Raw genomic sequence first — 12,315 nt, 5'->3', positions numbered from 1 at the left:
ATTACCCCCTTTTCTCACTCTCTGCAGACCCTCCAGATGGCGTCTTCTGTGGGCAACGTGGCCGACAGCACAGAACCAACGAAACGTATGCTTTCCTTCCAAGGGTTAGCTGAGTTGGCACATCGAGAATATCAGGCAGGAGATTTTGAGGCAGCTGAGAGACACTGCATGCAGCTGTGGAGACAAGAGCCAGACAATATTGGAGTACTTCTATTACTTTCATCTCTACACTTCCAGTGTCGAAGGCTGGACAGATCTGCCCACTTTAGTACTCTGGCAATTAAACAGAACCCTCTTCTGGCAGACGCCTATTCGAATTCGGGGAATGTGTACAAGGAAAGAGGGCAGTTGCAGGAAGCAATTGAGCATTACCGGCATGCATTGCATCTCAAGCCAGATTTCATCGATGGTTATATTAACCTGGCAGCCGCTTTGGTAGCAGCAGGCGACATGGAAGGGGCAGTACAAGCTTACGTCTCTGCTCTTCAGTGCAATCCTGATTTGTACTGTGTTCGCAGTGACCTGGGGAACCTGCTCAAAGCCCTGGGTCGCTTGGAAGGAGCCAAGGCATGTTATTTGAAAGCAATGGAGACGCAACCGAACTTTGCAGTAGCTTGGAGTAATCTTGGCTGTGTTTTCAATGCACAAGGGGAGATTTGGCTTGCAATTCATCACTTTGAAAAGGCTGTCACCCTTGACCCCAATTTTCTGGATGCTTATATCAATTTAGGAAATGTCTTGCAAGAGGCACGGATTTTTGACAGAGCTGTGGCAGCTTACCTTTGTGCCCTAAGCTTGAGCCCAAATCATGCAGTGGTACATGCCAACCTGGCTTGTGTATACTATGAGCAAGGCCTGATAGATCTGGCAATAGACACCTACAGGCGAGCTATTGAATTGCAACCACATTTCTCTGATGCTTACTGCAACCTAGCCAACGCTCTGGAAGAGAAGGGCAGTGTTGCCGAAGCAGAAGATTGTTATAATACAGCTCTGCGGCTGTGTCCCACCCATGCAGACTCTCTGAATAACCTAGCCAATATCAAAGGAGACCAGGGAAACTTTGAAGAGGCAGTTCGCTTGTATTGTAAAGCATTAGAAGTCTTCCCAGAGTTTGCTGTTGCCCATTCAAATTTAGCAAGTGTATTGCAGCAGCAGGGAAAACTGCAGGAAGCTCTGATGCATTATAAGGAGGCTGTTCGAATCAGTCCTACCTTTGCTGATGCCTACTGTAACATGGGAAACACTCTAAAGGAGATGCAGGATGTTCAGGGAGCCTTGCAGTGTTATACTCGTGCCATTCAGATTAACCCTGCACTTGCGGATGCCCACAGCAATCTGGCTTCCATTCACAAGTATTCAGGGAATATTCCAGAAGCAATTGCTTCTTACCGCACTGCTCTGAAGCTTGAACCTGATTTTCCTGACACTTATTGTGATTTGGCTCATTGCCTGCAGATTGTCTGTGATTGGACAGACTATGATGAGCGAATGAAGAAGTTGGTCAGCATTGTGGCTGACCAGCTGGAGAAGAATAGGTTGCCTTCTGTGCAGCCTCATCATAGTATGCTCTATCCTCTTTCTCATGGCTTCAGGAAGGCTATTGCTGAGAGCCATGGGAACCTCTGCTTGGATGAGATCAGTGTCCTTCACAAACCACCGTACGAACATCCAAAAGACTTGAAGCTCAGTGATGGTCGACTGCGTGTAGGATATGTGAGTTCTGACTTTGGGAATCATCCTACTTCTCATCTTATGCAGTCTATTCCAGGCATGCACAATCCTGATAAATTTGAGGTATTCTGTTATGCCCTGAGCCCAGATGATGGCACAAACTTCCGAGCGAAGGTGATGGCAGAAGCCCATCATTTCATTGATCTTTCTCAGATTCCATGCAATGGGAAAGCAGCTGATCGCATCCATCAAGATGGTATACACATCCTTGTAAATATGAATGGTTATACCAGGGGTGCTCGAAATGAACTCTTTGCTCTCAGGCCAGCTCCTATTCAGGCAATGTGGCTGGGCTACCCTGGGAGCAGTGGCGTGCTTTTCATGGATTATATCATCACTGATCAGGAAACTTCACCTGCTGAAGTTGCTGAGCAGTATTCTGAGAAACTGGCTTATATGCCCCATACTTTCTTTATTGGTGATCATGCTAATATGTTCCCTCACTTGAAGAAGAAAGCAGTCATCGATTTTAAGTCCAATGGGCACATTTATGACAATCGGATTGTGCTGAATGGCATCGACCTCAAAGCATTTCTTGATAGTCTCCCAGATGTGCAGATTGTCAAGATGAAATGTCCTGATGGAGGAGACAGTGCAAACAGCAGTAATACAGCTCTTAATATGCCTGTCATTCCTATGAATACTATTGCAGAGGCAGTTATTGAAATGATTAACAGAGGACAAATTCAGATAACAATTAATGGATTCAGTCTTAGCAATGGACTGGCAACTACCCAGATCAACATTAAGGCTGCCACTGGAGAGGAGGTTCCCCGTACCATTATTGTAACCACACGTTCTCAGTACGGGTTACCGGAAGATGCCATTGTGTACTGTAACTTTAATCAGTTATATAAAATTGACCCATCTACTTTGCAGATGTGGGCAAATATTCTGAAGCGTGTTCCCAATAGTGTACTGTGGCTGTTGCGTTTTCCAGCAGTAGGAGAACCTAATATTCAACAGTATGCACAAAATATGGGCCTTCCCCAGAACCGTATCATTTTTTCACCTGTTGCTCCTAAAGAGGAACATGTTCGGAGAGGCCAGCTGGCTGATGTCTGCTTGGACACTCCACTCTGTAATGGACACACCACAGGGATGGATGTCCTTTGGTCAGGGACACCCGTGGTGACTATGCCAGGAGAGACTCTTGCTTCCCGAGTTGCAGCTTCCCAGCTCACTTGTTTAGGCTGTCTTGAGCTTATTGCTAAAAATAGACAAGAATATGAAGACATAGCTGTGAAACTGGGAACTGACCTAGAATACCTGAAGAAACTTCGTGGCAAAGTCTGGAAGCAGAGAACATCTAGTCCTCTGTTCAACACCAAACAATACACAATGGACCTAGAGCGGCTCTATCTACAGATGTGGGAGCATTACGCAGCTGGCAACAAACCTGATCACATGATTAAGCCTGTTGAAGTCACTGAGTCGGCCTAAATAAGGACTGTGTGCACAGGAGAATTACCCCTGTACCTGAGCCTCAACCTTCTGGGGGAAAGGGAACTACTTTTTCCTTATCTGTACAATACCATGTTGCAGATGGGTGACAGACAATGATAAGAAATAGCACAGCCAGACTTGCTTCCTGCATGATCACGATAGGAAGAGACACAAGAGATGGGAAACTGCTGTTCCACAAGGAGTCTCCATAGAATTTTGCAGCAGCCAGGTGTCTGGAAGGTCTGGAAGGTAAGTCTGGAAGGTCTGATCTCCCTTGGTCTTCCATGGGATGGATGGTTAGTGTGGAAGGGAGATAGAGATTGCCCAGCCGTTTTGTGATTATCATGGATTGATTGAGTCTTCTGAATTAATATTTTTCTTTATATTTTGGGTATTGGAGCTTTTAAAAATGTTTGGTTTCAGGTATTTTTATTCATGTGAAGTGTATATGATTCTCTTGAGATAAGCTTTTAAGCTAAAATATTCCTTGTTTTAGTTTCTGAACTCTACAGATAAATGGGGATTTTGCTGGTGTAGTCTTTTTATAGGTTTTATAAACCACTTGAGCCTATATCAGTCATTTTAGTTTCTGACATAATGTTTGGAATTATCAGTGCTTTGTTGGTTTATAGATGATGGCTTAAATTCTTTTCCTGGTCCGTTTCCTTCTTCCCGTCCCCCCACTTTAAAAATTCTCCTGTAACTTGGCTAACAAAAACCCAAGTCTGATTCAAAACCTCCCAGAGCGTTTCTCTTAAACGCATCATCTGGTGCCAAATGAAGATCCTTAGGAGTGATTATTAATTCTGAAGGGCACAGTTGTGGTACTGTCACTGATGATAATAATAATGGATTTTTGGCCTAGAGTGTTGACCTATTTCACCAGTGTTTTACCGTTGACTGCCCCTCTATGCTGCTTCCAAAAGTCATAGTGTGTGATAAGATTTTTACTTTCATTTCTAAAGTTTTTTTTTTTTTTTAGTGAGTCCTGTTCTTCCTTTTTCTTTCAGCAGAAATGAAATCCCAGATAAGTATAAGTATTCAAATATTTGATCAGTAAGTCACAGTTATCTCCAGTACATTAAATAACTTTCATCAAAGAAACATGTTATAGGTAAAAAGCTCTGAAGGACCAGCTATGTATATGATAATTATGTTTCAGACCTTCTAGGGTATTATATATAATAACTTGTCTTCTGGACGTGGTCTTGAAGTCTTTATGGATTCAGCCTCGGTAGTAGTGAACTTCACTGCTACTTGGTTTGGAGTACAAATTAGACTCTAGCCCTCCTGGAGGTTGAGTTTTTGGTATTGAAAACCATAGAAATGAAATTATTGTATTTCAGCAAAGGATCGCGGGCTTGAGGCTTAAAAAAGGCAACATATGTGTGGGAAGCAGTCAGCCTTGAAAGCAGGTAAGGACATGCCAGGCATGCGCCCGCTGCTCGAAGGGACTGTCCCTACTTGTTCCCCTCCTTATTCCATTCCATGGGAGATAAATCACCAGGGCCCAGAGATCAGAAAGAATGTAAAATTTGACAAGCAAAGCTGTCTCCCCTCTGCACGTGCAGGTTATTTTTGATGATTCTGGGTTTATGGGTTTTCTCCCAGGGAAGTTAACCTTGAACCGAGACAGTCTGTAGATAATGTAAACCACCATCTGGCAAGCTTCCTTTTTCTAGTCTATTTAATCTGCAACTGTAGCATAATGACTTTGGAATTACTGTTGCTGTATTACCAAAATCTTAAACTAGGATATTTTTGACAAATGCGGTCCTTAGTTAATTTTTAGAGCTACAAACTGTCAGATGGCTCTGAAATAACAATTGTCTGGCTATTCTTCAGGGTGATCACAATATGGTAATGACCTTGAGGTATCACTAAAAAGCAGGAAGGTGTGAGTCTTCCTTTGGTTCCGGAGTGAAATGCGAGTTGGAGTTGGAAAAGAGGCCCACAACCAAGTGTTAGAGAAGGAAATGTGAGGCCATTAGTGAAAAACCAGGTTGAAGTTAAGGGGAAGAGGCATGAGGAAATGGTCAACTGTTACAGTATTACAAAGATCATCAAGAAGCATATCCATGAATGTTGTTTGTATTGCAATCTGCTGAAAAAGAGACAAATATCCTGGCCTGGCCTTCATGGAGATTATATTTTATTGATTCTGATAATAGATTATTGTTGATAAGGGCCTCCTATAAATTATAACCATGCAAAGGCAGCAAGATAATTTTTTTTCCTTTATGTATGTGTTTCTCATACCTACTCACTTCTCTCTTAGGGGAAGAGAAAATCACAAAAAACAAAACTGTCAAGTCTCAACTATTCCTTTTCAAAATAATTTTTTTTGCAAATTCCAGTGGAGACAATAGGTTAACTGTTAAGATTTGTAAGCCTCAAAAAGCTAGATTTTTACAAAGTGTAGCCAAATTTCATTCCATACATAATAGCTTTGGAAGGAATATGTGATGATGCAAAGTTGGAAAAAGGTTTTTTTCTGTGAATGGCTTCACTGTGTTGGGAGAACAGGCACAGAAGAAATCAAAGTAATTAAACATGGGGTGAGTTTTCCTGATAGGGGACTCTAGTGCTTTAAAATAGACTAGATAATCGTAGGGATAATCTGAGGGTAGAACAGACCAATGCCTCATTTCCAATCTGGTACCCTGGAAGAAAACAGTGTATTTCCTTTGAGGTCTTGAGAGGTTTCTCTTCTGCTTTGTTTTATTTTTGGTTCATTTTGTAATCAACCTTATTAAGGTATCATTTACATACAATAAAATGCAGACATTTTTAGTCAACGGTTCAGTGACTTTTAATTAATGTATACATTTGTATAACTAGCACCCCCATAAAGATAGATAACAATCCTAAAACCCTAGAAAGTTTCCTCCTAGGCTTTTGCAAAAGTATCCCCATCTCCCACCCCAAGGCCACCACGGATCTGCTTTTTATCTTTAGAGATGACTTTTGCCCAGTTTAGAATTTCATGTAAGTTGAATAATACAGTAGGTGCCCTTTTGATCTGGCTTCACTTGCTCAGCATATGGTTTTTGAGATTCATTCATGTTGGGATGTTTTAAACCAGGACTTTAGCCTGGGTGGCTGATGTTGTCTGAAGGCACCTATAGGTACATCTGAGTCTCTGGCATTGTCACTGTCTGTTCTTGGCTCAGTATTTTCAACTTTACTAAGAAGCACAAGGTTGAAGTAAGGAAGATCATTGTCAGTATAATGGAGGTGAAGTGGGTTCTGTTATATAATATTCTCAGCAAAAATTGACCTGCTTGGAATCACTGTGTTGATAATCGACAAGGATTCTCTTCCTCCAAAAGCCTTGATACTATAAAACTTCTAAAGGACGCTGTCCTAGGACCCTTCTTTTAGTTTTCATATTTTGGGAAACGTTTCTGGAAAATTCAAATGCTCGCAACCTGAAAGAAGCAATTATTCACCTGAAGGCTAACTCTGCTAAAGTTGAGTTGTCCGACCTTTACATGCTGATAGAAGCCAAATAGCCTTGCAAAACAATGCTCTCTTATTGGATATAAGCATATAGATTGTTTAAGGTGGACGTGTGTATGCAGTAAAGTGAAAAAACAAAGAATCTTTGAGTTTCCCTTGCTGGTTTTTTTTATTTTTTCATTTGAGTTTCCATAGCGTATGCTAATAGCTCAGGGAAACCTCAGGTTAGTTTTAGGTCCACTCTTTACGTAAATGTTGAAGTACTCCATACCCACCTTTTTTCTACCTTCCTTCTTTTCTTCCATCTTTCCTTTCTAACTTCTTATAATCCATTATACTTAATCCTGCATTTGCTGAGGTGGCAATTAGTGTAGGAAAATACTGTGAAATTTTGCTGTTCAGAATGCATGTTGAACAAATTCTATATTGAGAAAAGGTCTGAATTTACCCAGAGTAACCCTTTCTCAGCGTCTTTGAATAAAGGCCATAGAAAGTGGGCTATATATAGTATCCTGACAGGTATGTAGAATTCATAGCAATCGCCCTCAAAGAGCTTACCTAGCGTAGATGCATATGAATGCATTTAATAATTGCTTAATTGGCAGCAGTGCTAACATACACAGTCTGTTTTTTTTTATATCATTCTCATTACCTGCTCTTTACCACTGTATACATTGCTAATGGCGTGGTTTCTATGGCTTGTGAATTCACGGCCAAATAATACGTAATTTATTGCACACTTCAGTGTAGAAGATGGAGACTTCATAAATTTTCGTGTGCTCGTTGCCCCTTTGGAATGTAACACACTGAGATCAAAGTAATCGATTTATTCCAAATGTGCATGATAGGTAGACATCAATTAGGACTGATGGGCAATATTTCTTCTTCCAGCAACATAACAGTTTTTAAAGACTAAGCCATTGAACGTGGAGTTACTGAACATGGGACTCAGTTCACTGGGATCCTTCTTAGAAGAATAAAGGACAACTTGAATTGGATTTGTGTGGCTTATTCAAGTAGAAACTAATCAGCTACATCTTGGTGAACTTAATTTGTCACAATCGTTTGGTATTTTATTAACTCTCTTCCCCTTCTTCCCCCGACTCTGACGAGAACGGATCATGAGTATCTTAAAACATACTAAGTCATCTTCCATCCCTGTTAATCTAACTAGAAAAGCACACTTTCCTTATCCAATGTAACTTACTTTTAGAGTGGCTGGGGTTTTAATTCTCTACAAAATTAAAACCAGCAAAGAGAAACATTTTCAAGGAGCCACCAAATTGTACAGCCTTAGAAAGAAGACTTTAGAATTAAGGGCAACTATATCATTTTATAGCTAAAGCACCTGAGGCCTAAAGTAGGCAGGTAACCATCGAGGTCAGGGAAAGGGGTTGAAGATCAGGTTTCCAGCTGAGAAAGAGTCTAGAGGGACTCAATCTGAGCAGGTCGGAAACTGAAAGGAAATGACAAATGTTCTGGGAAGGCTGGCATCTGGCCTCCAGTGTGGGATTCAGACAGGGAGTGGGTCCTGGGGGAACTGAGCTTCTGCAGTAGGCAGAGAAGTCCACCTCCTCTCTGGAAAGTGCCACTGACATCAGGGAGTTGAGGGGAAAGAGCAATGAATTCCAGTCCACCTGAGAAAGCAGGCCAGTCTGATTAACTCTGAATTTAGGCTTATTTCAGATACTTCTTGAGAAAGAACTTGCACAAGAGCAAGTCCCACGCAGCCTCTTTTAAATCCATGCCCAGTATTTTCTGGTGGAGCTGCTTAAACCCTCCAAGTGACTCCAGTATTTTAATTTCACTCTGTAATTAATTCTGACAGTTCTATAATTGATTATTTAATGGGAAAAGAAGTAGGGTCACAAAAGAGTGTGAATGTATTTTACAGGATGAGGATGGGCGGAGTGGAGCAGTCTGGAACAGGACACCAATAAAAAGGGATCTTGATAAAGAAGAACGTCTATTAGAAATGGAGAGGAATTCGCAAGGAAATTAGTGCCTGACACCACGCCCTTCTCTCTGCATGTTTAGAAGCTAGTTTCTAATTTTATTTTCATAGGCGATGTCCCTGTGATGAATTCTCTTTTACCTCCACACCATTTATCACATGGACATATTGTGAAGTTTGTGTGAGAGAAAGCAAGTATTAGAATTTGTCTTGCAAGGAGCTATAAACACTTCCTGGAACAATCTAGGGTAGAAGGAAAAGGAAAGGAAGGTGGAAACAAAGGAGAAAGACAGCTAATGATGCTGGAGTCTCTCGCTGGGATTTGTGGTATCTCTTTTTGAAACTAAGTACAGAAAGTCAGAACTTGACTGATTGTTTCTTGATCACGGTTTGTTTTCATTTTTGTTTTTTTTCTTGCTCTCTCATCAGTTACTCCAGCCAGTGCCATGTCATTTTCAGTTTCAGTAAGCATGCCTGTCTTGTTTCCATTTGCATCATTCATGCAAACGTTGATTGAACTGATGACCCCGAGTTATCACGGAAACATTAGATACACCAGTAGATACATTTCTTAATTTTAGAAGAAAATTACCGAGTGAAGGTTAAAATAACTCTTCAATTTGTCATTTTAAAAAAACTTTTCCTAACATACAATACTTCATTGCCTAACAATGCCAGATAAATGAAGAATTCCTATGTATTCATGAATGCAGGCTAGTCTGTATATTTTTTGGCAGGTATGACCGTTACCGAGGGTAACGGCCTGGTTTGCTGGCCATGTCCTGTCTCCTAGAAAGTTGTAGTTTCTGTTGTCTTTCAGTTGGTCCATTGGATATCAGAGGTGAATTTATAAAACTATACTTCCCTTTACACTTAGTTTTTTGTTTTGTTTTACTTGAAGTATAGTTGATTGACAATGTTGTGTTTCAGGTGTACAGCCAAGTGATTCAGATATATGTATTTCTTTTTCAGATCCTTTTCCATTATAGGTTATTACAGGTATTGAATATAGTTGCCTGTGCTATACAGTAGGACCTCGTAGTCTATCTACTTTATATATAGTATACACTTACTTTGTGTGATCCACGCTGGTCAGAGCACAAGATTATTTTCACTTCTGATATAAATTTTTCCGGTCCAACCTCAAATCTTTGATAAGAAGATATTTTTTAGCATGTGTGTGCTCTAAATCCAACGGTAGTTATTAGAGATATGATTTTGCACTAGGTATTCTTCGCTTTTTTGTTCTTGGCCAACCAATTGAAAATTAGCTTTTATATTCTGCTTGGTTTGCTAGATGTTTATGACTACAATAAAAGTCTTAAATTTTTTCTCATATCTTAAAACACAATCTGAATTAGCAATGGATATTGTGCTATACATAGGGGCTGTGATATAAATATAGTTTCTAACTTCAAAAACATATAGCCTAGAAGGGAACACAGACACATATGCAGCAATTATGGCAACTGCATTTGTTTACTAAGTGAAATAGTACTGAGATGGATAAAGTGCTAACATGCCTTGAACAGCCAAATCAGCTTCAAAAATAGATGCGCAGTTCTTTAAAAATCTTTTTAACATTTTTCCAGTTACATGTAGAATATAACAGCATAAAAACGGTATGGGTTTTATTTTAAGTAATGTAGCATTTTGACATCCTCATAATGAAATTAAATCCAGAAGGAGGTTTCTCTCCATGATCTCTTGAAATGGTCCTTGATCATCCACAATATTTCCCATCATCACAAAGGTGGTACCAAGGGCAGGAAACGCCAGCATTATTAAAGTTTCATAAAGCAAAGTCAATTTTAAGAATATAATGTCCCCAAACTGATAAAGGTCTTGGCAGATAATTTCAAGGGAAGCATAAATTATTTTTTGTTTGTCAGAGGGCAAAAATATTTAGGTTGAGTTAATAAATGGTAGAGTTTTTGAGTGGAGAGTGTCCTTAAAATATTATGTAGGTCTGTAATGTCAACAGATGCTAGCCACATGGCATTATTTATATTTAAACAAATTTAAAAATAAGAAAAAAATCAGTTCCTCAGTTGCATTTGCCATATTCCAAAGATGTTTATTAGCTCTATGTAGCTATTGAATACTGCATTGCATGGTACAGATAATAGAATATTTTCATTATCACCAAAAATTCTATTGAGCAATAATAAAATTATACCCAGATATTCACAGAGAAGGCAACCAAGTCTCAAGGAAATAATATAACTTCCCCAAGATCACACAGCTATGTTTTTAAAGAAAAAGAAAACGACACAAAGGAAATAGTAAGAGAGGCATTAAGGAAACCCAGTAAGTTTCTGGAGCAGTCAAAGTAGGGTTTAAAAGTGAATACTTAGCTGTTAGCAGGGTTGAAGCTCTTGATGGTTGGTAAGATCTACCTGCCTGAATTTGGACATTAGCATTTTATGCAATGAATTAAAAGCAAAAAATCATTCCAGCGAATGGCTACCAGCTCCATAGTTTTAGCCACTGCCGTACTTCCAGGTTATGTTTATCACTTTCATGTACAGGGCACCACTGTGAGATGTGATGGTTTATCTGACCCCAGAGAAATCAAGAAATCTTGTGGGGGTTATGGCTATATTTGAAAAGGTTGATTTTTAAATGCATCATGCAGACTGGCCCTGTTTTAAAAGGGATTCCTGCCCTCAAATAATCAAAATGTAAACTGTCTTCTCACCTTGCAAAAGTCAAAGATAGTCCCTGCATCTTTATTATTTCGTTGAAATCCAAATATTATTTTTCCATTCTCTAACTTGTTTTCCTCACAGTGTGATCAACTATTGCCAAGGAAGGAAAGGTTAGATTTATCAAAGTTTGCTAAAGGCCCCCTAGGTAACTGAACCCTCAGGAGAAACAATCGTCATGTATTCTTTTTCTGTTGTTTCAGTATCTTCGTAAAGAGTCATTTCAATATGTTTGGTTCTGTAGCAGAGGTTCTGTGAAGTGCTTATCTTCCTCTGAGGTCCAGAAAGCCTGCGAGTCTGTGGGTAAAGATGGGTAAGGAGAGAGAGGGAAGGAGGCTAGATAGAGGCTCAGTGCTGAGATAAGGACAGTGTTCTAAAGCCTCCTGGGGGTGAGGCTGGGGTGCACAAACACCCCTGACTAATCTAGACAGAAACTGAATAATCAAGGGGACGACCAGTGTGAAGTCATGTGGTCACCTCTCCCTCTAGAAATAAACATTGCCCTCAGTAAGTCTCCCCCCTGCCCCAGAAGAGCATTAGGAAGGTCTGGAGAGGGGGATTATTGGCAGAAATGGAAAAAGCAGGTTGAAGGGATTAGCCTGGAGCAGAGAGACCAAGAAACCCAAGCCAGTAGATGGAAGGCAGACTTTTCATGGAAGTCTCCAAGCCCACGTCAAGTTCTGGGACCACCAAGTACAAGTCAAAGAGTGCTCATTTAACCCCTTTGGGCCCCCACGGGAGTGGAGGAAGGCTGGACAGAGAGGGAGAAGGGGCCATTGAAGGTACCGTATTTACTATGGGATTTAACTCCTCAAAGGCCTCCCAGTAGCTTCAGATCTGCTCAAGAATTCTTCATGTTCTGCTGGTTTGCAGCGAGTGGCTCACAGCTTCAAGGCCTCCTCTGCCAGATGGAGAACTATTTCAAACATCCTGCCTCTATTTTGTACTGTAGCGATGCAGACAGCAAACCTGACCCCATTTTCAGGTTCTAAAGAGAAATTCTAAGTACCT

General features: G+C 40.4%; 2 protein-coding genes across 3 annotated transcripts in view; both read left to right on the top strand.

Annotated features, from left to right (window-relative positions):
* Positions 1-12,315, top strand: part of LOC125963843 (UDP-N-acetylglucosamine--peptide N-acetylglucosaminyltransferase 110 kDa subunit-like) — a 303,144-nt gene that overhangs the window by 112,696 nt on the left and 178,133 nt on the right. Inside the window, exon 2 of one of the 2 annotated variants that reach the window (XM_049707416.1) lies at positions 3,443-3,629. The exons of the other annotated variant lie outside the window; for it this stretch is intronic. The gene's annotated coding sequence lies outside the window, so the exon portion shown is untranslated. Of the gene's footprint in view, positions 1-3,442; positions 3,630-12,315 lie in introns of those variants that run through there. 2 annotated transcript variants of the gene reach the window in all.
* On the top strand, positions 7-3,453 carry LOC125963848 (UDP-N-acetylglucosamine--peptide N-acetylglucosaminyltransferase 110 kDa subunit-like). Its single transcript, XM_049707419.1, has one exon. It carries the CDS (start codon positions 37-39, stop codon positions 3,175-3,177), a length of 3,141 nt encoding a protein of 1,046 aa, XP_049563376.1. The 5' UTR covers positions 7-36; the 3' UTR covers positions 3,178-3,453.

The sequence above is a fragment of the Orcinus orca genome, chromosome 3 (assembly GCF_937001465.1).
Source record: "Orcinus orca chromosome 3, mOrcOrc1.1, whole genome shotgun sequence".
In the NCBI taxonomy this organism is placed as follows: domain Eukaryota; kingdom Metazoa; phylum Chordata; class Mammalia; order Artiodactyla; family Delphinidae; genus Orcinus; species Orcinus orca.
Note: the sequence above shows the minus strand (reverse complement) of the source record. Positions and strands in the feature narration are given on the sequence as shown.

What these genes read in the sequence shown, in the direction of transcription:
- LOC125963848 (XM_049707419.1), top strand. Translation starts at nt 37, where the DNA reads ATGGCGTCTTCTGTGGGCAACGTGGCCGACAGCACAGAACCAACGAAA.